Source organism: Choloepus didactylus, chromosome 4, assembly GCF_015220235.1.
Source record: "Choloepus didactylus isolate mChoDid1 chromosome 4, mChoDid1.pri, whole genome shotgun sequence".
NCBI lineage: Eukaryota > Metazoa > Chordata > Mammalia > Pilosa > Megalonychidae > Choloepus > Choloepus didactylus.
In genome coordinates this window covers 48,584,308-48,610,643 of record NC_051310.1, presented here as the reverse complement: position 1 = coordinate 48,610,643, position 26,336 = coordinate 48,584,308, and the positions used below count along the sequence as shown (strand labels likewise).

Here is a 26,336-nt window from a genome sequence, read left to right as displayed (position 1 = left end):
TAGATATTTACACAGATGGATGGATGGATGGATGGATGGATAGATAGATAGATAGATAGATAGATAGATAGATCTCTGTGTTTGTTCACTGGTAGAGTCCCAATACTGAAAATAAAGAAGTTGTTCAGTACATAAATGTGTGTGCGTGTACATGTGTTTGGGTGAATGGATGAATGAAACCCAGTAAAGCATTTTCTTACATTTAAAGGATAACTTGGGGAGGAGAAAAGGAAATTCTTCTTGGACCACCCCTGCATATTTCTGAATGTAGAAACACATTGCAAATGTCCATTTGAATAGATAGCTCATTAATCACACTAAAGAGCAGAAATGCAACAATTAAGCTAGTGATCAGTGCTAGTGATATAACTATCATATACACTGACATGTTTCTTCTACACACGGAAATGTATTTCCCAAAAAAACGGTTTCTCTCTTTGCCACTATCAGTGAAACTATCATTAAATAAATGTGCTATTATTAAACTTAGCTATTAGATTTCAATATTAAACACAGTGTATGGAAATTGGTTCTAAAATTTGAGCAAGACCATATTGGAATTCAAAATTCAGTGCACTCAGAAGGATACAGGGCAGGAACCACTGCTTGCCAACAGGGCAGTGTCAGACCACCTCTTAGGTGAGAGTAGTCCCTCAAAGCAGTCTGTGTAGCAATCCACCAGAACTATCCCTTTTGAGTTGCCAGGGGACAACTCAGAGTGAGGAAATGAGATTCAGTTGAAACACCTTAACTTAAAATCATTAAGGAACCAAAACCATCTAACTCCACAATCAGTCTGTACACTGGGAACCAAAACCATACCATACTGTCTATAGTAAGATGACCTTACGCTATTTCTGTCTTCATTAGCATGACTTTATTTTTCCAAGATTCTGCTGCCCAGGCTAATGATTTGATTGTTACAGGAACTTCTCAAAGACCCGTCAACTCTTCAGTGAAAGCATCAACAGCCAGTTTATGCCCTAAGATTCTTTGAACCCCTTGCCTCAAAATTCTCACCTTATAGTTTCACCAATCCTGGACTGTTGTATCATGACACTTTTACTCAATCCTAATCAAATCCTGTTCCCTAGCCACCACTCTGCTTTGAAAGACCACTTTGAATCAAACTTCCCATTCTCAACAAGTTCTGACATCGTTTCCCATCCTAAAAGACACTGGCAAAGCTTTACAAGGTGATAATCTCCCTCACCATGGTAAGCAGTAAACTCAACTCAGCTGTCTTGTCAACAGATTGTGTCAGTCATGTTTGGGTAGTCAGCTTTGACAGTGTCATGCTCCACAGAAATCATTACCTTTAATAATAACTCCATAGGCTTAGCTTACAGGGATAGGCTCAGAGTTGCCTCATTCAGGGGATGCCTAGCTATGGTGTCTTCATCAGGTGGTTATAGTTCATTAAAAGTTCCTCCCAGTTCAAATGCAATTTGCTAATCAGGGGTCTTTTTTTTAGCTTAAGTGATATTGCCTATAAACACAACTGACATAGTGCCTTCATCAGTTCCCAGAGAAACAGAGAAAGTTAATCAAAGATCAAATTCTTATGCAGAAGAGAAAAGGATTTTGTTACCCATTTACCTACAGTGTCAAATAAAACAACACTTCCTAAAGATGAAGAATTCCAGTATAAAGATAAACATGTTTCTTGTGAGCGAGCTTGTGCTCTGTGAAAGCAGAGATGAAATCCTGGAATAACATGAAGTTATAAAAAGGCCAGAAGGGGGTTTAGAACTTCCTCCAAAGAAGAGCAATGACATGATGTCTTCTCAAGCATGGGGATAATTATCATGTGGGAAGACAGTAAAGAGCAACTTTTACACAAGTATCCATAGTTAGTTCAGGGAAAAACATTTGAATGTTTAAATGGTTATAACACACAAATTACAATATATTTCAACCTTCTTTGCCTCTGTATCAGAATCATTCCCTGGTGCTTAACAATAGGAAGCATTCATCTTGAATGAAGAGCAGTTCAGAAAAAAATTTCTTTTATATAAGCAACAAAATCAAATAAAGGAACCTCATTGCTGGTCCTCACTGCTTCTTACTTCCTATTCTTCCAGGGCTACTTTCTTCAGTTAGACAGACTGTTTCGTCTCAGTAAAAGTTTCATGCAAAAGGTGTTCCTGAAGCATTATCAAATGTTTCAAATATAAGAAGAATGTCTATATATTTCAATCTGTTTATTAAAAAATTATGATAACATTCTTTATAACTAATCCCTAACAAGATTTGAACCTAAGACCACAAAGGTGGTGTTCCAACTTGGAAACTGAGGCTTACTCTTAATCCGGCTTCTATTCTCCAAACTTTCTCCATCTCCTTCCTCACTCCAAGCCCACTTTTATTCACGTTCTTATATAATTTGTGTGCAAGTTTTTCTCTCACAATAGATAAAAGATAAGTCCATTTCAGTCCAATGACTGTGTCTTGTCCATCTTTGTATTCAGTTGTCTGCAATCCTTTGCATCCCAGTGGGAGATCCCAGCTTGGGGACCTAAACCCTAATGTAATCCCTAAGCATGTCTGGAAAGTTGGCAAAGCAGATCATCAGGCTAAAAGATTATTTGCGTAAGAGAATAAGAATATTCATGGAAAAGACATGAGAGAAGAGGTGAATATAGTGGCCAAATGACAATGCCTGATTCTCTGAAAAGTAGAGAAGCTTGGAGCACCCAATTATTGCCCCTGGCCCTGTCTTTCCCATGATTCAAAAGAAGATGGTATATTCAAGAAACAAGATAAGCCTCATTGCCTCACTCACTTCAACAGAAATATCTATAGCATGGCAATGATATGGCAGGCACTGTGGTGGCACTGCAAGTGCATGATGAGTTAGAAAGGTTGGGTCTCCACCATGGGGAAGCAGATGGTCTATCCTTGATTTCTCCAGGAACAAGCATAGTGCTCAAACCTTAATCAGTTTACTAAAGCTCTTTAGTGGATTTGCATTCTTAATTTGTAGTAGAAGAAGTACCAGAATGCCAGTAGGTTCTCCCACACACACTTTCCTTTGAGATAAGTGGGTAAACCACTAATTCAATCCTCAATAAATGTATAAATGATTTTTAATTGGTATTAGAATCACTAGCCTTGTTTAAGCATTTTCTTAAGTGAAGAAGAACTGGGAGATAGATTGGGCTTAGCAAAATTGCAGCCAAAATTCTTTAAAGCAGGCTATTAAGAAACCTAATAAGTCCCAAATAGAAGGTAAAATTGCCCCAGAGATAAAATATGAAGCTTCTGTCACAGCAAGTCTTATGCTTTCTGCAAAATTAGATTAAAAACAGATTGCTTAGGACTCAATGTTGGCATGCCATCATCAGCTGGGCAAACACACAGAGAAGAAAAGTCAACCAGTTCTAAGGACTGGGCAATGCTCCTATGGATTTAATAAGATTAAAAGTTGAAAAACTAAAAAAGAAAAATTATGTAATTCCTACCTGTACGACTCAAAACATTATTTTAAATAATCTATAAGTTTTAATAAAAATGTAACGGCAACCCAATTGTGTTAAACTGTATTAACATTTTATTGGCAACAAAGGAGACAAAGATTCAAGATTGATAAAAGTCACTAAAATCCACAAGCATGATCAGTCTGATCTCAAATTCTTGTTTTGATGACAAGATCAGAGATTAAAATTTGCAACATGCTAAAGCAAAATATATGAGGCAGCTTGATAAGCATAATTCACCAAAAAAATAAAGAAAATTATTTTCCATAAACTGTTCTGAAAATTAAAAGTATTTACATACTTTCATTTAGCAGTCATTTGGTCCATTCATTTTACTTCCTGAAGCACTGCGTAAGTGATCTTTTTCCCCATTTCATTTTGGTCTGATCCAATTTATCACATTTATCTCTCACTTGTTGTCATCTTAATTCCCTTTATATCATGTTTCCTAAGTCTTCCTATGCTACTGAATTGTGCATTATCTGAAGCTGCCCCATCTTTTTCTAATGTCATATGATTCAGTTCCACTAATCTCTCAGAAATCAAACTCTCTGGACCTCACAGAGCTGATTCAAATGCACAATACAAAGGAGTTTGATCCCATTCCCTAGATTCTTAGTGACAACATTATTTCACACTCTGTTTATGGTTTCTAGGAAATTTGCATTCCTTCTTTTCAAACAGAATACTTTGCTTAATGGACTCTGTCTTCCCTGCCTTGCAGTTCTCTTAAAGAGGCGCATATCCAGTGTGCAAATTCCCAGTAAATCAAATTACCTTCTGAGAGCATTTCGACCGGAGCAATCTTGAAAATAAAGAGTGTTATTAAGTCCTCTAAGTCATTCTGCACTCACATCGTGTTCAGGATTAAACTGTGATTTTCAGACGCATATTCTCTCCTATTCCCAAGCCACCCAACTAGCTCACTTCCACATTTTTATGTTCTATTTTGTTTTATGCCAATGATCAATTTACTAAAACCCTGCTAATACTTTACTGCTTCGAGTGAATCACCAAAATGCATTAAAGAGCAATGAATGATTGCCAAGGAAATGGAATTCACACTCTTCATAATCACAAGACTTACAATCAAGTTAAGGAAATAAACACATACAAATTCTACCAACAAAATTCATCCATATTTCTTTTCCCATTTATTCCTTATAATAGCTTCTGATACAGGTAAGGCAAGTATTTCTTCCCTTTTTATAAGATCTGGAGACTGAGACCCAGAGAAATCTTCCTAAAGTCTCACAACAAACACGCCCTACAGAAAACATAGAACCCAGTTCATCTGACAATTGGGATAGTGCTCTTGAACTTATACAAAGCAACAAAATAAAATTAATTTTAAGTACATTAACATGTATGCATGTCCATAACTGAGGATGGAATATGGTGGCGGTGTTATGGGGGCTGCTGGGGAATAATGCAGGAAGACTTCCTGAAAGAGCTATGATCCAGAAAGTTGGATATTATGTAATGGATGATAAGGACTCAATGTTGAAGAAGGAACCAGAGGAAGGTCAAGAATGCCTACAATAATGTGTGCAAAGAAACTGGCAAACTTGCGAATAAATCTAAATTGGTAATGACAATTAGATAGAACAATACTAGAAATAACTAAAGAGGAAAATCAAAAAACAATGCAGAACCAAAATCATTTTTATGACTATACTGTAAATAACTACAATCTTACTGTATTAATCTTAATATATTAATCCATTTAGTAAGTAAAATATAAATATTGCTTATTGTCCTGTTATCATATAATAGCATTTTCAAAACTATCTCCTCTCAGCCCCCTCCAGAGGGTAAATAGGAAAGAAACAAATGTACCTTTAAAAGCTTGATATAGGTGGAATCCAGAATTAGAAAGCAAAATACTGTGATTCCTTTTTGCCCATAATTTTTTAAGTAACAATTACATGAGCAATGTAAAAATACAGTATCTGCACTTAACTTTCGGGGAACTAATCTAAGAAAAATATAAAAATTCATTGAATGTAGAAATTTTATAGGAAAAAAGATCACTGAAGAAAATTTCAACCTGCCTCCCAGCACATATTAGAATAACACAACAACAGTCATGTAATGGGGAATTTTCCATCTGCCAGTCTACAAGAATAGAGCAGTCTTTAAAGAAATTAAGTTAGTAATATTAGTCTTATGAACACATTTTTAAAATAGATCCTTATACACCGACTCATTTATATACTGTTAGTTGAGATGATTGGTTGTATCTTATTAGCTTGATCTAGCAAATTGAAAATCATCCACTAGTAAATTAACAGTGAAGAAGCTCTGGATGAGTAGTCTTTTAGAATATACTCAAGTTTTAAGTATTTCTAATTGCATGGAGAACACTGAATGAACAGAACCTGAATTAGACCAGATATCAGAGGTCATCCAGTACAATGTCTACCCACAAATGTACTCAGACAAAATATACAGCAAAAACTATAAGAAATAAACCAAAACAGTGGAAATTTAAGAATTGCTCTGCTCCTCCAGAAAATCTTCATTATCCTTATTAACTCTAGCACTGTACCATATGTATCTGGAGAGGAGGAGTCAAAAAATCCCTGATGCATAGCGTTTTAAAAGACTGCTTTTTTTTCAAAGAAAATATATCTTATTTTATCATCTTTCAATTAATTATTTAGTTTGTGAACTGTATTTGACTCCAGCTGCTGCTTTTCTTCTCCTCCCCTGCTCCAACCACAACCACCGCCTCTCTTCTGGCCATTTTTCTGGTTGGTTATTAAGCATTTTCCACCAGAAATCAAGAAAAATCAATTTAGAATAATCAACTATGATGATTTATGAACACACATGTTTAGTACAGTGAAGGTTGAAAGTGGTGACTAAAAACAAGTTTGGGTTATCTGTGGACTCCTTTTATACTAATGTTCTCAAAGCACATAATCCACAGTACTCAAAAAAAAAAAAGAAAAGAAAACTTACCTCATCCACATTTTCAAAGGCATTGATGATGTCATAAGGTAAACAAGAGAGCAAATCGATCACAAACCAAGTTTTCAGATAGTTCATCCTTATGAGCTTGGGGTCAGAAATGACCTCTCCACCAGGCCCCACAAAGGTCGTGTGAAAATTTAAAACAATGTCAACCAGAAAAATAACATCCACCACACTGTCCAGCACCAGCCAGGCTATGTTGTTCTGTTTTGTTTTGAAGGAAACATTATAAGGAACCATAATGGCGGTGTAGAAGGTAAGAATTAAAATCACCCAATCCCAAGTAGTTTTAAAAGCACAATAGTGTAAAATAATGTGTGGTGGCGTCTTTGGCGCTTCTTGCTTATACTGAGGAAGGATATCTGATCCCAGCTGAAGAACCTAAAAGAGAGAAAATACATATGTAAATAACATGGACATCTTGCACATAAATTAAAACTTACTGACAGACCACAGTCTATTTATCCTGATTCTTGGTTTCAAAGCTAGTCATGCTCCATGGCTTCACCATGCTCTTTTCCTCAGTTGTACCAAAGTGTGTTCAAAGGAAGTCTCGCCAAGTCCTATTTCTCTTCCGATGTTGGTCTGTCTGCTCAGCCTTCTGCAGCTGACAATGACCCACAGCACTGCTGGATGTCGGCTTCTGGGAGTGCCCGCTCCACACTCAAACCCACCAAGAATCACATGGTTCTCACTGACTGCAGGATAATTATTTGGGTGACTCACCCTTATCCATTCCTCATGCATATTTAGCAGCTCGGGGGGCATAACTTTGATTCTGATGTTCTTGCTGAACCCCAGGACCCCAGTCCTGGGGATCTTGCTGTTAAGTGGACTCAGCAAGTCCTGATGATTCGTATACAAGGATAGCGGATTGTAAATGTTATAGGCCATATTTCCTTTTCTCCCTTCAATCAGGACTTACAGAATATTCTGTTTCCTGCATAGATGTGAATTGCCTTTAGGGAAAATAAACTCAAGTTTGCTTCCCCATACTGTACCAGTTTGGATGTATTATATCCCCCAAAATGCCATTATCTTTGATGCAATCTTATGTGGGCAGATGTATTAGTATTGATTCGATTGTAATTCTTTGATTGAGTCTTTCCATGGAGATGTGACCCACCCAACTGTAGGTGATAACTCTGATTAGATAATTTCCATGGAAGCGTGGCCCCACCCATTCAGCATGGGCCTTGATTAATTACTGGAGCACTATATAAGCTCAGACAGAAGGAGTAAGCTTGCTACTGCCAAGAGGGACACTTTGAAGAATGCACAGGAGCTGAGAGAGGAACTGCAGTTTACAGAGATGTTTTGGAGACGGCCTTTGAAAGCAGACGTTTGCTCTGGAGAAGCTAAGAGAGGACAAATGCCCCAGAAGCAACTAAGAGTGACATTCTTGAGGAACTGCAGCCTAGAGAGGAACGTCCTGGGAGAAAGCCATTTTGAAACCAGACCTTTGGAGCAGACGCCAGCGATGTGCCTTCCCAGCTAACAGAGATATTCTGGACACCATTGGCCATCCTCCAGTGAAGGTACCCTTTGTTGATGGACCCGTGATGGCCTTAAGACTGTAACTTTGTAACCAAAGAAACCCCCTTTTATAAAAGCCAATCCATTTCTGGTGTTTTGCATTCTGGCAGCATTAGCAAACTAGAACTTTTTGACAAATGCAAGAATTTCAGTGCAAGGTTATCTGAACATTTTCTTACTCTCATTAAGTCTAATTAGAGTGAAAGATAAGAAAAAAGCAAAAACATAGAGCAAGAGCATAGGTTTGTGCAGTCCTGGACAAAGGTAACAAATATAGGACTTAGTAATGCTCTCTGGTACTTTTTTGAGGGAAGGAACCTGGAAATCGTGAAAAAGGAATTGAAGGAGCAAGCCAGAGAACTCTGCTCCATGTCATCAAGGATGCCACGGCTGAGTAAATCCTACATGTTAAGGAGTCTGGTAAATGGGGTGGAATTTTTTAAATAATGTTTTCCAAAAGCTTTGCCCATCTTATGCATTCAATTACTTAGTGTCTTGGGGACCCCTGGGACCAAGAAGATAGGAACAAAAACATCCAAATCAGAAAATCAGAATTCACAGACTATTCAAAAGAAGAATAGATATAAACAAGAATATCCATTAGCATATGTTTCATGCCACAGAGCAAAACATACCAGCATCTTTTAAAACTTGGGAGAAAGTTATACTGAAAAGTTTCTCTCATACAAAAACTTAAGTAAATGAAAACCACGTGCGTAATAGCCATTATTACTCATTTTAAATGTGGAAAATGTCATTGACATTCTCTTTAGTTGTGTGTTACAAGTATAGTTTTTTGTTTAGTGATTGTAAAAAATATTCATGAAGATTTTTATGCATTTACACACAGTTATCAGTGCCCCGGCTATATTTCTCTCACAAGGTCTTAAATGGCTTAGCACCAATTACTTAAATTCCTTATTTTACCTGAAGGTAAGCTTCACATTGGAACAGGAGTATTATGTGTACAGAATCAGACATAATCAAAGCTTTTCTTTCATATTTCAATCACTGCTCTATCAATTCCAATTTTACTGTGCTAAACCTGAAAATGTCCTTCATATTCAAGATGATATTTTACCATCTATTTCTACACACTCTACAGTTGAGCACAAAGAACTCAGACTTGGAAAATAAGAATAAACTCTTTAGACAGTGATTTGTATATAAAAAGCATTAGAAGAGAAGGAAAAGAGGAAGAGGAGGGGGAGGAGAAGGAAGAAGAAGAGGAAGAGGAGAATGGCAATAACAAAACATGCACATGCAAAAAAAGGTATTCAGGCTTTGCTCTTTCTCATGTGCAAGGGACTACTTTTAATTTTAGCTCAGTCACTGGAGCACTTTTATAAAAAGCTTTCATTGGTATTTCATTTGCACTTTTAAAAGCCTAAGCCTTAGGTGGAGGGAAGATGAAATCACATTTTCAGATGTATTTTTGTACTGATGCAGACGTGCTCTTCCTCTGAAGATCTAAGAGCACTGACTCTAATGGCATCAGGACTGCTGACATGGCAGTGGTGCAGATATTTATCTCCACTAATATAAAAGTGAAAAGCTGAAGGCAAACAGCAGGATGTCAGCACATGTGGAAACTTAATGGACTGCCTAAAGGAGGCCCAGAATCTTTAAACTAGGGACTGGCTTCTCATTTGAAGGTCCAGGAGGAATTGAAATAATAATCTATGTATCTTAGAGAAAAATGAAACAGGCTATCATTCCACAGCAATACTAGACACCCCAATTGAGCAAATTATAAGGCCCTTAGTGTACAATTGGAAAAATAACATTCTTGTGATAACTTGGTGTTTCACTGGGGTTGGTTTTTGGAGATCTAAGAGCACATGCTATAGGAGCAAGGACTAAATCTCTGTTGAAAACCTTGTTATTTCTGCATGTGGTGTGAACTCAAGCCTAAAACCTGACAGAAAGTAGTTTTGCACCTGAATCTGGTTTGTGAATTAGGGACGAATGATAAAGAACAATAATCTATTGTAATAATCTAATTTTAACAACAATCAAAAGGAAATGCAAAGAAGCCGATGAGAAGAAACAGGAATGAGAGTTTCTCAAAATAAATAAATAAATAAATAAATAAAGGTAAAAATGATGAGCTCTCAAGGGGAAATAACCTTTCCACTGGGTGAAGAAAAAATAATCATGAGGGATACGAGGCCTCCCTAAGGTCTCCTTCCTCTTGTTCTTGGCCCGTTGTGTAACAAAGAAAAACTGAATAGACACAATTATGACCCAGAAGGAATCATGACAATGAAAGTCAACAGTCACGGAAACAAGCTGTCATGCTTCACCTTGAGCTGTACAAAGAAATGGACAACTCAAGGCAGAAGAGAAAGCAGCTTCAAATTTAAGTAGTGCTGGATGACAAACATTATTGTAAAAAGAAAGTGTGTCTACTTGTCTGCTATAAATCTTGTGCTAATTGTGTATCATTTTTAAAAATATAGTAATTATTATTACTGATCAATATTTAATTATGTTCATTCAAGTCTTCTTTTTGTTTTAAAAATATGTCTGCACATGAAAATATTAATCCCTCCTTGAGCTAACAGTGCTTATTGAGAGCAGAAAGCCATAACAAGTTCCTCTTGTTAGCTATGGTCTAAGAAAAACTCCAGAATCCTCCAAATTCAGGGAGTGTACTTAATTTACCAACCCTCCCCAAACCAGACTTAATATTTACAGTTAGTTAAGAAAAGTTATTCTTGTGCACTCAACTCACTTCCTTGGACAGAACAAATGGATGAACAAACGTATCTAATTTTCTCTTTGTTCTTTGGCATGTTCCCTCAGAACGTGTTGTGAATATCCACTAAGTGCTCAGCATAGTTGTGGTAGGTTAATAAGTTTTTCATATCTATCATAGTAAAGCAAATGAAAATTACAGAAATGTGAACAATAAAGCTTTTAGGTGCTTCGGGGTTTCACCCTCATTCCTTTACTCTTTGCTTTCTATATACTCTCTCTGGGTAATGATGTCTAGTCCTAGGCAAATCTGTGAGAGTGACAGCTAAGTCTATTACTCAAACCCAAATTCCCTCTGGTGTACCAGATCCATAGATCCCATCGCCTTTGGAATCTCTCCGCCCTGATGGAGTTTTATTAACTAACAGCACCACCTACCTACTTGTACAAGCCAAAAACAGAGGAGTAGTCCTTGACTCATCCGTCTTGTTTCACACTAATTCTAATCTATCAATAAATATGTTGACTCTGATCTTGGTGTCTCTGCAATCTTCCCATTTCGGCTACCCTGCTTAAAGCCATGGTCTTCCTAGCTGAATGACTGCAAGGGCTTCCTAACTGGTTTCCCTTCCTCCCCATTCTCCATAAAGCCACTAGGTCAAGCAGGTGTTCTCAATCTTTTTGGGTGCTGTGGATCCCTTTGGAAATCTGGCGAAATCTATGGTCCCAATCTCAAAATAGTGTTTTTAAATAGATACAATAAAAAATACAGAATTACCAAGGAAACAAATTGGAACCAAAAGTGGACCAATCTGCCTGTGAGCATTTTTCTAAAGTACAAATATGATCATGTCATTTCCCCAGCACATGACATACTTCATGATGTGGCTCCCATCAACAACCACTGTCTCACTATATGCTGCTCTAAGCCTTCCTCTCCTGACTCCAACCACATTGACGTCATGGTTAAAGTCACCATACTTCCTGGAGGCTCTGGTACAAATGACCTTCATCCCTTCTTCGCCTGGTTAACTAATATTTTTCCTTCAAGATTCACTCAGCTCAGATATCACCTCCCTCAGGTAGCCTTTCCTAGAGCCCTAAGTCTGGATAAATGCCCTTGCATGTGCTCCCCCTGAACCTTGTCATAGTATTTATCACATTCCATTGCCAGTTTCTTCTGCTGGACCTTTCACTCCTACACAACAGGGACCATTTCCTATTCATCTTTCACCCTTTGCAGAGTGCCAAGTTCAGAGTAAACCTTCCATAAGTGCTTTCTGCATATAAAATAGATGGATGACTGAAATTTCCTCTCTCATTTGCTCAGTGGTGCTCATGAATTACTTTTCCATTTCATAAGTAGGAGAGAATAATAAGAAATGTTTAGGACTTCTACATTTCCACAAGGGAAAAATAAGTTAGCTGATAAATATTTGTAAAATAATAGCCATAAATATCTGCATTCCATTATTTTGGGGAAAAAAAGTATCACCACCATCTTGGGAAGCAAAGTTAGTCTCACACTTACTTCAGCTAATCTTGAATGTTTGTGGACCACCTCTGTTTTGTTCATTGGCGTGAGCTGCTGCAAAACACTTCGGCTATTTGTCAAAGCCCGCGTCAATCGGGCAAATTTTGTCCAACCTTAAAAATAAGAAAAGATAGTCTCAGTTTATCATACATAATGAATATGGAATCCAACATTCTTGCTAATATTCAAAGGATTGCAGTAATGGCATAACAACCAGAACTAATCATCAATCTAAATCATTTTATTTCTACATAAACTGCATCATATATTCGAGATGTGGCTATAAAATAATCAGTAATTTTATGTGTGACCTTTGTGTTTTGCTCATATAGTCACTGTGGCCAAGGCAGCCAGGTGTCCACAAAATTCTGTTCTCCCCCTTTGCTTTGAAATAAGCTTGTCACTGGGAATTATTTCTTACTCATTAACGAACTAGGGAACACATTTCCCACCCTTCCTTGCATCTAGGTGTCCCGTATCTTGTATTTCTCACCAACAGAATATAAGTAGAAATCATGTGCAGCACTTCCACGCCAGTTTTAACGAATATTACATATTATGGAACATATCACATACTTCTACTTTCCTTGAAACACAGAAAAATATCTCTCATGTTATATCACAACTGCTGTGATATCTAAAAATTATGTTTGAAATATCTAGAATCCTTAATAATGTTTTGCGAAGCAGCAGTAACTTTGGGGAAAGGACTATGAATTTAATGGGACAGGAACTTCTTCTGGGGCTTCAAATTGCCACTGTTAAAATCATTTGTCTCAAGGAAATGTCAACAAGATGGGAAATAGAACAATACCACCCATACTCTGCTCCTGTCTCAAATTTCCTTTCTCCAGACATCTTAAAAAGCTCTGATCCCATTGCGAATTAGTATTTGGTAACTCCACAATACTCCTTGGGTATTTGCCAAACAACCCTTAAATATGAAAAACTCGTGGTTCAAAGGAATGCATCTAATGGTAATGATGAAATTTCAGACAATGTAACAACCAGTGAAGGAGGAAACTAGGGGCAGAACACCAACCTAGTATCTTTCAAACGTACTGGGTAGAGACTGTCATACTTTACTACTAATTTTAAGGTTTATTCTGGTTTATTTATGCTTATTCTGGTTTATTTACAATGCAATGCCCTCTACAGTACCCAGCAGTTGAATAGGAAAAGAAGTAAATTGGCATCAACTGATATAAAGTCCTTTGCTCTTATTCATTAATGCACCTCAACCTAGAGACTAGAATAAAAAAATGCTAGGCTTGGGGGATTGTATTCAACCCTAAGCCTTACCTGTGGAATGTACTAGAGAAACAAAGAAGCACCAGGTATGACACTGGCACTCTAAGAATATAGTATCTAACATAAAAAGCCAACATGTAATCTATGTCACCAAACTAGACTTTTCTTCTTAATGCTAGACCTATGTATCTAATTGGCCATTGCCACCTCTGTTTCGATATCCTACAGGCATCTGAAGCTCAACATGCCCAAAACTGATCTCATCATCATATTCTCCCTTGTAAACCCCAGCCCTGTTTCTTTCATGTAATCATGGTCTTAGTGAGCAACCCCATGATTTTTCCAATAGCCCAAATCAGAAAACTGAAATCTACCTTCCTCTTTCACTATAACCTAAACACACACACACACAAATCCAATCACTTCTAAGCCTTATAGATTATACCTTAAAAATATCTCTCTAATTGAATCTCTTTTCCCTACTATGTCAGGCATCTATCATCATCTTTCACCTGTTAGGTGGCAGCATCCTAAAAACCATACTCTCAGTCTGCTGTCTGACCTACTCCCCAAGACTCTCCAATTACTGCCAAAGTTCTTTTAAAGCACAAAAATGGCCATGCCCTTCCCCTATTCCAAATGCCTCAACAGCTTGCTGGAGGTCTTTAGGATATATTTAACCCTCTCAGTTTGGAATATAGGTCCTCCAGGGTAGACCCCAATGTTTTGCTCTGCAACCATCTAGTGCCTCTTTCTCACATAAATTCTGTATTCTAGCCCCACTAAAATCAATAGCAAATTAAAAGAATAAATTCAAAACTAAATTAAATATACTAGAAATTCTCTGAGCCCCTTCTGTTTCATGCTTCCATGTTTTCACACGTTATAATCATTATGCCAACCTGGATGCCTTTCCCCTCCCCTATCCATCCAGCTAATACCTACTGTTGCCTCCAGACTCAATTCAAGTATGACTACATTCTGGAGGCTTCTCTGACCTACCCATAAGAAAGAAATGCCTTCCTCTGTGCACAGAAAAACATACATACCTCATGTGACACTAACAACATAGTGATGCAGTAGTTGATGGACCTATCAATCATTCCCACTAAACTGATATTTATCTCTCCATACCCAGCACCTGGCCCAGCGCCAGGCACAAAATAGGCCATCAATAAATAAAAAATTATTTCTATTTTTAAATTCAGATTTAAAAAATAAACCCCATTTTGTTTTATTATCAGAGGGTTTTGATTTGGCTTTGCTTTGCTGAAATAAATTGGAGAGGGCATCTTCAAATGATATTAACTATGTCGGCAATAAATACATTAAAATAATACCTGGTGCTCATTTCCCTTTTTTTTACATTAACTGAATAATATAATTGCACTGACTATTTCTAGAGCTATCCACTCAAGCTTATAATCACGGGAAGTCTATATTTCCAATTTAGTAATGCTGCACCCCTTGCTATATCTGAGTACCAGATTACAAGAGAGACCCATTTTCATTCCCTGAGAACAATATGGTTTATTCATATAATATGTTTTAAAAAAAGCAGTATTTAAGGAATAAATGCAATGACACACAGAATAATACACACATCAATGGCATGTGTTTTCTCATTTCCTAGGATTGTGCAGTAAATGTGTTAGGAAGGAGAAATACAACAAGGAAAGCTTATTGCCATCCTCTGATTTTCTATTTGAAGCATCATGAGCACACACTACTGCATTTCTTAATGAGGAAGCAGTAGTTACTAATCTAAATACAAAAATTTTGTTCAAATATGTCTAGAAGTGCATGTATGTGTGTGTATCTTATTGTACACATGAAGACAATATGCTGAAGGAGTATTCCGTCCCTTTACCTTATTCTAGATTCCTGAAGGAAGAAAAAAAATGTAAAACAGTGAAAATAAAACACACTTTTTCTCCACAGGTAAAAGGACTGTCATTGATCAAATAGCAGAAAGAAACTGAAATAAAAATGCAATATTAATTAATCACTCTAAAGGTGTTTTCACACAGCGTAGTCTGAGTGAGACCACCCTTTAACAAAGGTGAAAAGTCATGTGATGTGACTTTTAGGATTCAGATCTTATTCTTTCTATCCCTAGTTGTCTAGTACTGTGATTCGGACATACAGAACAACAGGTAAGTTTTTGATGAATGAATGAATGAATGAATGAGTTAATAAGTAAATGAATTTTAAAAGTTAATTCAGCATCAGCGTTACATTTAGATATAATTAAAATATAAAGAAGGAAATATTCTTAGCTCTTAGGTATTAATACAACATCAAATAGCATGATAACTGTGAGCATAATTAATTAGCAATACTGAATTATATATGTGAATGTGGGTAAAAGGGGAAATTTTAGATTGTATATCTGTTACTAGAATAAACCATTTTAAAAACCCAAAGGTCTGGCCAACACAAACAGTGAACCCTAAAGTAAACCATGGACTATAGTTAATAGCACAATTATAAAATAGTCTTTCATTGATTGTAACAAATGTACCACACTAATGCAAAGTGATAATAATAAGGGGGTATATGGGAACTTGATATTTCTGCATGATCTTTCTGTAAACCTACAATGTCTCTAATAAAATATAATATATATACATATACAAAAGAAATATATTTAGCTCTTAGAAGGTGTTAGGACAACTTATTTATCTTGTCAAAGAAATAGGCATTTGCTCCTTCCTCATCATACAAATGTCCTACTGATGAACATTTAAGTGGTTCCTAGATTTTCATTATCACAAACAATGCGACAGTGAATTTTTTTATGCCTTTCTTTTTATGCTCTTGAACATGCGTGGAATTGCCTGTGATATTAGCTAGATTAGTTCATTTGTTCTTTCCCTAACCAACCCCCACTATGCAGTCAAACTTTGTAAAAGTTGAACAGCCACGCTGTCTAGGTCAGAGAAAAAAAGATGCATCAGCAGTTCTAACTTTTCCCAGAGATACATTTACTGATCTCACTTTTACAGAGGCCTAACTTAGGTGACTGATTATTCAGCACAATTCACTAATGTTACTTAGATGTGGTCGATATGGGGTAATGTGAAGAGACAGCTGAATATGAAGAGCCTAATACTTGCTCTATAAGTTGTTCAAGACATCACAAGAACATTTGTTCCCCTAAAAGCTCAGGATGCCAACTCCTTCTTAATAAAAAATTAGTTTAGTTCTATTGGGTTGCAATTAACCTCTTTGTCACGGACTGCCTAATCTTAAAAACAAAAGGAAGTCACAGAGGCAGTTAAATCAATCTAGTAGACTGCAACACAAGATTTTAATCTATAAGAAAAAAGCTTAGGTAAACAATTATACTGTTGGACAAAGACATGATATAATTACTCATATTCCATCTGTTATTTCCTCTCTAAAGAAAGCCATTGGCTTCCCAAAGGAGAAGCTTGCTATTTTTGCTGTTATTCTCATTCTACAGGAATTTGGGAGGTTTGTCTCAATTACTGGCACAAAGGTGTCATAGCTATTTGGCACTGGATATTTCACACTGTAAGAATGTTGGCAGTTTTAGAGTCTGTTTGAAAATACTCTACAGTACGAATGGGCAGAGACTTGGCCATCAATTTTTAGAACACATATGGATAATCAACAGAATGGATTTCTTGGCTGTAATTTTTCCTCTGTGTGTTATTATAAGTGATGTATTTGGTACCATCGATTGATTATCTGAACAACAGTTCCAAGACTTTAATACTAGGAACAAAAGATAACAAGAACACTTTGCCTCCTCGAATTATCAGTAAATTTCTTTGGTTTAAAACAATTAAATTCTATCAGAAGCATAAGTTCTCACCGATGCTTAGTTTTTGCAGGGAAAAAAGAGAATAAGGGATTCAGGTGGCCAAGAGCCTCCACAAGTTTTCATTGGAAAGGATGAGGCAGCATGATGCAATGGGGAGAGCATGGGATTTGAAGTCAGTCAGACTTCAAGTGTCAGGTTCTTCAACTGTAAAATGGAGATAATAATACTAATTTGCAGAATTATAGGAATGAGCGATAATGAATACAAAGTTCCTGGCACATATTAATTACTCCATCAAAACTGGTTTCTTTCCTATTCAATGGTTTTTGCTACCATCCATAACAGTATAATTCAAAGGTATTGCTGACATCACCTAGTGCCATTTAGTTTAAAGGCAAAAATCAATCCAGAATGAAATTTTGGGTTTCAGAAGATTCATTGTGAGAAAGGGTTGCACTCAAATTAGTTGGTTACCATCAAACCAACAATCCCAGGTAGGATAGTTACTAAGCTATGTAGGATTTAGAAATAAAATTCAAAATTAGTCAATTTATTAAAGATGCTTCCAAACTTAACATCTGAGTTTCTTGGTAAAAATACCAAAATAAGTAGAAAGTGATTGACGTCAATTCTAATCCATTTCGGAAATCTTCAGAGGACTTAGACCCTTGTCCCAATCACTGGCCCCTTCTCACATTAAAAAGATAAAAAGCTCTTCTCTGGGATTGAAAGTTACATTCTGGTTTTGCCAGAGTATGGATTCACTTGTTAGTTCTGAACCTTAAGACACTCTTTCCTGTATCCAGGACAGCAATTTTATTCCCTAAGTATTTCTTCAAATTTTTGCCAATACCCTCAACATACTCCCTTGCAAACATCTTCAACTCCCTGATCCTTGAACTCATTCTTCTCATTTTACTCACCTTACCAAATCCAGCTCTGTTTAAATCCAACTGTTGACCTACTTTTGCACCTACACTCCTTTGGCTAAATATGGGTAGAGTAAAAGACCTAACTACACTCCTAGGTCTTAGTGAAATTCATGACCATTGGCCTCGGTGCTGCCCAGCACTCACGCTGTATTTCCCTAGCCCACTTTCTATTCCACTCGGTTAAACAGCCATTTCATACCTATTCCTCTCAGCTCACACATCACACCTCATTTTCTTCCCCATCTTACTCTCAGTTGATAATCATGTTTCCTATTTTCACTGAGAAAATAAGAGCAATCAGAAGAAAGCTTCCATGTGTTTCTCTTCCCCCACATTAGAATATGAAGGAAGGGAATTTGTATCTCTAGGACCTAAATAGTGCTGCACTATACTGTGTGCTGAGTCAGCATTTTTGGAGGGCGTGGGGTGGGGAGAGACATTAGTAGATTAATCTAAAACAAGGGGAATAAAATATTCCTACAAGAGTCATAAAAAGGTTCATGTTAAGTAACTCTTGTCCCAAGGCTGAGTCAAAAGCAAATCTACTGTCTCCAAGTTCAATGCTCAAGACCCAAATCTTTTTGATATTATGGTGTTATCATGTAATCTCATCTCCTGTTCTCCCAAAGTTCCATGCTCCTCTTTACTTAATAAGTTAAAGAATAAAGTACTGTATCAAAATTTCAAAGCAACTTTCCTATACTGCTGGCTTCAGAGGTGTGGTGGGATGATTACTTAATGGCATAAATATTTTATTTCTATTGAATTTTTCATGTTACTTTTACAGCTCCCATGAATAATAGAAAGTAGCTCATATACACCATTCATAGTTACATTGTACAATGCTTTTTCAATAATCTATTTGGAAGTTATGGAGGAGTCTCAAAATAAGTCTAGTTCAAAAAGCTCATCCTCTATAAATTCTAGTGCTGGAAAGACTACACTATTGCTTTTTACAATGTGGTCCGATTTTCCTTTTAAATTCTAATGTACTATGGCTTTGATAGCCCATAGTACAAAAATCAAGAGGTCTTAACTGCATGGAGTTTATTGAAATATCATTTGGGGATGGATTATGCATTCAGAAGGAACTGTGGCTGACAAACAACTCTATGATTCTAATTTGGGGATGCAGAGAGCTGGAGGTGGCAGCCGATAAATGGAGAGGCATTAATTTGGGAAATAAAAGTCAACCCTTCAGTATTTGCACCGTTTCCCCAACCTCACTGTAAAATGCTGCCAGCTTTCGGGTTCCATAAATAGAATACATAATTAGTGATACCACCATTAGTGTTCAGCAGGTCACAATCATAAACAAAGGAGTGTACTTAACTTGGCAAACTTCAGCTGTGCCATTAAATCATTTAAAAATAAATGAGAGAAAGCAATGCTCATCTAATACATCACACTTCTGGGAACAGTACCATGAATTTCCATTAGAAAATGATTGGGGGCCCTGATTGAATTAAGCTATTCAATTTTCTTCACGTACCAGGGATTGGGGTTACATGCTTATGTCAGACCAGAAGTAAGCAGAGAAAATGAGACATACGGACACAACTGCTGAAGTTTCCAGGAGAAAGGAGCTTCATTTGTTAACTATGGGCAGGACTGGTTGCATAATTTGCAGGGCCTAATGCAAAATGAAGACGTGCAGTCCCTTGTTCAAATATTATTAAGAATTCCAAGAGGGTAACAGCAGAGCATTAAACCAAGCACAAGACCCCTCCAAGCTCAGGGCCCTGTGCAATGGCGGAGGTTGCCTGCCAATGTAGCTACCCTGTTTACAAGTTTTTTTTTGAAAATTTCTAAATTTTGAAACATTCTGCTTTCTTCAAATAATCCGTTTGGTGGTTGGTATTGTCCTATGGACCTAGATTTGGTATACAGATATTTTACTTAGGCTTTTTAAATCTACATTCCTAAGTGAGATGGATCTTTATTGAAAGTGCCTAATTAAAATGTTTGTTGCTGTTTTTTGTTTTTTTGTTTTTTTTTAGTTATCCTTGCCAAATTTTGAGATAAAGGATGGAATAATGAAGAAATTTTTCATCTCTTTCTATATTTGTAAACAATTTAAATATCATAGAAATTAGAAGTTACTTGAAGGTATAACATTCAATTCGGCTCAGGGCTTTAGAGGAAATAACTTTATTTAAGAACAATTTTCCCATGCTTATTGACCTATATAGGCTTTCCACCTCTTAATTCAAAGTTGGTAATTTGAATTTTTCCCAAAAAATCATCCATTTCTTCAATCTTATAACTTATCTAGAGTTTTATAGCATATTTCCTCTTATTTTAATCTCCTTTATGTCACTCATTTCTAAAACTGTATTTGTTTTCTTTCATCACTTCTTTTTACATTAATCAGTTTCCCCAATGGTTGCTTACTTTACTGGGCTTTTCAAAGAATGATCTCTTAAATTAATAAATAAAGCCTAATAGGTTCTTATATTCTTTTGCTTTCATCCTTAACTTCTTTACCTTACATCCGTTTTTTTGTTTGTTTTTTCTATTTCTTGACTTAGGTGGGTGTACTGGTTTATATATATTATGTCCCCCAGAAAAAGCCATGTTCTTTGATGCAATCTTGTGGGGACAGACATATTAGTGGGGATTAAGTTGGAATGTTTGGATTAGGTTGTTTCCATGGAAATGCACCCCACCCAACTGTGGGTGATAACTCTGATTGGATAAGTTCCATGGAGGTGTGACCCCACCCATTCAGGGTGGGTCTAAATTAAATCACTGGAGCCATATAAATAAGCTCACAAACAGAAGGAATTCAGTGCAGCTGAGAGGAACATTTTGAAGAGTAGCTATAGCCAAGAGGGACACTTTGAAAAAAGCACAGGACCTGAGAAAGGAGCTGCAGATGAGAGACAGTTTGAAGACGGCCATTGAAAGCAGATGTTTGCTCCAGAGAAGCTAAGAGAGGAAAAACGCCCCAAAAGCAACTAAGAGTAACATTTTGGAGAGAAGCTGAAGCCTAGAGAGGAATGTCCTGGGAGAAAGCCATTTTGAAACCAGAACTCTGGAGCAGACGCCAGCCACGTGTCTTCCCAGCTAACAGAGGTTTTCAGGACACCACTGGCCATCCTCCAGTGAAGGTACCCAATTGTTGATGCATTACCTTGGACACTTTATGGCCTTAAGACTGTAACTGTGTAACCAAATAAAACTGCTTTATAAAAGCCGATCCATTTCTGGTGTTTTACATTCCACAGCATTAGCAAACTAGAACAGTGGGTAATTTATTTTCTTTCTTCCTTGTAAAATTGTAAAAGCATGTAACACTGAATTCTCAGAATAGTTTGGCAACTAACACTCTTAATTGTCATCAATTTTCTTAACTAGTGTATGTTTGTAGTTTGATTTTCTCTTTGGCCTAAGAGTTACATAGGTAAGGGTCAGCAGTGGTGACTGCTTTAAGATTTTTAAGTGGCTGGTAAATAAATTTTTGTCTGTTTGTTTTGCTTATCTGTTTGGTATAAATATACAAGCTTATTGTATTGTAGTAAGAGAACTATGGCCTTTATAATTTCTGCTTTTTTTAAATGTATTGAGATTTTCTTATTGGCCTAATATGTGGTTAAGTTTTGAAAATGCTCATGGTGAAGTACAGAATTTGATATTTACTTCTTAAATGATCTTTATTGAATTATATTCTTCATACTTTTTATCCTCTTGGTTTTCTTTTGGTTTTTTTTTTTTTTTTTTTCACTATTTAACCTATCAAAGTCTGACAATATTATATTAAAATTCCCACTTTTATTTTGTTTTGTCTATGTCTCCTTATATTTCTAAAGTTTTCATTTTTATATATTTCAATGTAATATCTTTACACTTATAAAGGTTCATGATGGTCATAGTTTCATTGTAAATTATACCCTTTAACAATTCTCAGTAATGTTTCAAGTAATGTCTGTTGACTAGACTACTTTGTCTCATTAAAGTTATAACCCAGCCTTTCTTTATTGTTTTGTTCTGTTGTCATTTTCTGATATATATTTGCCATTTTAAAATTTGTAATGTTTTTGCAGCCCATTGTTTTAAGCATGTAGCTGAAATTGATATTTGATTGCTTGAGGGTCTTTGTCTTTTAATATGATAGTTTTGCTTTTGACATAACCAAAAACGCTAATTAATATGGCTGGTACACTTCTGCTTTCTTCTTATACTGTTTCTGTTTTGACTTATAGACTGTGTTTTAATGATTTGAAAGTTATACCTAAACCATTTTTATTTTAAAATTAAGTACTTTTAAATTTTCAGTAGCATTCTTGAACTCCAAACAGTCAAGAATAAAGCAGTATCTCTCTCTGGGGGCAGTATTGTTTGAGGGTATTTTTTTTCTATTCCTTGAGTTGGATGGGTAATTTATTTCCTTTCTGTCTTGTAAAATTATAAAAACAGTTGGCATCACTAAGTTTCTACTCTGGAAAGTTATAGAATCCAAATGCATATGCTTATATATTTATTTTTTTAATGGTTGGAATACATTTGCTTTCTGCTTTTCAACTATCATGGTTAAAAACAGACTCAACAACTGCTTGGCTCAAATTCTAATATTAACACTTATTAACCATATAACTTGGAGGGAATGATTAAAATCTCTGAACATCAATTTCCTCATCTGAAAAAATAAAGATAATAATAGTACTTGCCTTATGAAATTGAGAGAAGTAAACAACATAAGGCATGCAAAGTACTTAGACCACGCCAGGCACATAATAGTCTCTCAGTAAACCTTTTATCTTTTAAATGACCCCCATTAAAAATTTTTTAAAGGGCACCTCACTTTTCAATCTGTTTTAACATAATCTTCTTGATTGATCCAGATCATTGTTATTATGGAATTATATATTATTATTCTCTTAAGAGAAGATATTTTATCTTCAATTTTATAACCAGTTTTATGACAACTATTTAGATATCTGCTTTAGAAATCTAGTTTTAGTGCTCATCATTGCTCATCTGCCTTTTGAAAATGCTCATGAGAGAGATCATAACTTTTCCATTCTTGTGCTATTTTTTTTTGCTTCATCTCTTCATTCAGCAACCTTTATCTTAAAGTGATGTATTTTTAAATAAAATATAAATGATCAGTATGTGCTCTGTGACCTACCTTATCTTCAAATGTATTTTTGTTGCCTTCACAAATGAAAGACAACCACAGTGAGTAGAAAGTTCTCATGTTAGAGTCTTTTCCCATCAAAATTATATATGTATACATTGTTCTCTTATTTCCTGATATTTTGTATGGCAGAACAGACAGAAGTCTGAATTTAGCCTGAATTTTATTTATTTCTAGCTAAATTTCTTGTACAGATGCTTATCATGTGTGTGAGTTTCTTTTTATTGATTTCTCTGAAACAGAAAATCTTTGAGTCTACATTTACAGGTCCTTCTGCAGCTCAGAAAAACTTTTCCTATTACATATTTTCTTATCCTGGCCTTCACATGTTGGCTCTTCATTTGCTGGCTTCAAAATTTATCTCATCATTTTAATCTCTTAGACTTAATCTTCTATTTTTGGGATATTGTGCCAAATAAGTCGTTAATATCACTGAGTTGATTTATGTTCACCAAATAAAAGTCATAAATTTTAATTGTGCAATTGATTTTTTTCTTAGTTTCAAATCTTCCAAATCATCCTGTTTTTTGTTGTATTTAATCTCAGACTATTGTACCTTAGAATTTGCTCCTGAGTCATAGAGGCACCTCTTCTTACACATTTGGGGATTCCAGAATTCATTAAAATTTTCCTTCTATACCCTGCAATAACTCATTTCCAGAGATAGGTTTTCTCCCTGAGTTTTCCAAAATCTCTTCTTAGTTCCATAATCTGTAATATTTTATCATAGGCCTGATGTTAGGTTTCTTTCTCCTTCTTCAGCCTTTGATAAAGGAAAATCTAATCAGACTCCATGTTGATCAAAGACAAAAAGGAGGGTTTCCCTTCATCTCATTTTGTCCACTAGTATAGTAGCTAAATACTCTTCTCACATCTATAGATGGAAGCAAGATTGACATGCACAATTCCCATTCGAATTCCCAGTTCTAGATGGTTTTTACCTAGTGTATTTCTGCTCTGCTGCAGTGTTTGTATATTCCTAGATACTTAGTGAGAACTGGAAATGAATAATTACTGTTAGCTATATGACAATTTGAACAAAAGCTCAAAGTGCTAGGTTGTAATTTATACTGGATCCTTGCTATATTACTCTTTTGTTCTGTATTACAGAAACATTTTTACTATGATGGAATTCTTCTTGCAAACTTAATAATAAAGCCCTTAAGATAAAATCCAAAATGAACTTAAAGATTTCCCTTAAAGGGAAATCTTAAGAGATGGCTATTCTAGGTTTTTGACCTTTCCTTATCATTTTTTAGAGTCATTTTATCAATATCTACAAAATAGTTTTCTGAGATTTCGGTTGGCATTCTATTGAATCTATAGATTGAGTTGGTAATAATCAATATTTTAACAATATTGAATTTCTAATTCACAAAGACAGAGTAACTCTCCATTTAACTAGATCTTCTTTGATTTTTTTTCATTAGTGTTTTGTGGTTGCATGCATACAAATTCTGTATGTAGACTGTTGAATTTATAACTAAATATTTTGGGATTTTTGTTGCTGGTATATAGAAAAAAACTGACCTTGTACCCTGCAACTTTGCTATACTCACTTATTAGCTCCAGGATTTTTTATTTTTTAGGTTCTTTGGGGTTTTCTATACAGATAGTCATGTCATCTGTGTATAAAACACTTTTATTTCTTCCTTTCCAATTATTTCCAACAATTTCCAATTATGTCTTCCTTGTCTTATTGCACCAACTAGGGCTTTCCATATAATATTGAACAGGAGTGGTAAGAGAGGACATCTTTGACTTGGTCCAAATCTTAGGGCAAAAGCCTTTCACCGTTAAATAAGACATTAGCTATAGATTTTCTGTAGATGTTCCTTATCAAGTTGAGGGAATTCCCCTCTATTCCCAGTTTGCTGACTTTCTATCATGAATAGGTGTTGGATTTTGTCATATGCTCTTTCTACATCAATTGATATGACCATATGATTTTTCTTCCTTAGTCTGTTGATATGGTATTAGGCTTACAGAGATTAATTTTTGAAGGTTCAACCAGCCTTGCATACATGGAATAAATTCCAGTTGGTCATATGTATAATTCTTATGATACATTGTTAGATTTGATTTTTGTTGAGGATTTTTACATCTATAGTCATAACAAATATTTGTCTGTAATTTTCCTTTCTTGTAATGTTTTTATCTGGTTTGGGGATTGGGTAGTAATGACCACATCAAGTGAGTCAGGAGACTTCCCTCTGCTTCTACATTCTGGAAGAGATTGTGAAGAATTGGTACCATTTCTTCCTAAAAAGTTTCGGAAGAATTTACCAGTGAAATTATCTGGGCCCAGTGCCTTCTTTTATTTTCCAAAGGTTATTAATTATTGATTCAATTTTTAATAAACATAGGGCTATTCAAGTTATATATTTCTCCTAGTATAAGTTTTGATAGTTTATGTCTTTCAAAGAATTGGTTCATTTCATCCAAGTTATCAAATTAGTGGATACAGAGTTGTTGATAGTGTTCCTATATTATGCTTTTAGTATCCAACTGGATCAGTAGTGATGACACTTCGCTACTTTATGACTGGTAATTTGTAGCTTCTCTTTGTTCTTGGTTAGTCTGACTACAGTTTTAACAATTCCACTGATTTTGTGAAAATCAGCTTTTGATTTCATTGATTTTCTCTATTATTTTCCTGTTTCCAATTTCACTGATTTCCATTTTAATGTGCATTATTTCTTTTCTTCTTTTTGCTTTATGCTTGTTTTAGCTCTGTCTTGCTTCCTAAAGTAAAGAGCTTAAGTTATTGATTTTAGATCTTTCTTCTTTTCTAATCTATGTATTTAATATTGTAAGTTTTCCTCTAAACACTGTTTATTGTATCCCGCAAGTTTTGATAACTTGTATTTTCATTTTCATTAATTTTGTAGCTTCTCTTAGCTTAATTAATCTTAGGGCCTCCTCTTTAAGTGATGGTGATTTAGAAATATGTTGTTTAATTTCAAATATTTGGAGATTTTCCAGCTACCTT

At 35.7% G+C, this 26,336-nt stretch overlaps 1 protein-coding gene across 1 annotated transcript in view; it reads right to left on the bottom strand.

The window, feature by feature from the left end:
• KCNH5 (potassium voltage-gated channel subfamily H member 5) overlaps nt 1–26,336 on the bottom strand; it is a 343,994-nt gene that overhangs the window by 269,095 nt on the left and 48,563 nt on the right. The window contains exons 5-6 of the mRNA XM_037835300.1: nt 12,226–12,341; nt 6,447–6,839 (exon numbers count right to left, since the gene is read on the bottom strand). Coding sequence (XP_037691228.1) covers nt 6,447–6,839; nt 12,226–12,341 — 509 coding nt within the window. The remainder of the gene's footprint in view (nt 1–6,446; nt 6,840–12,225; nt 12,342–26,336) is intronic.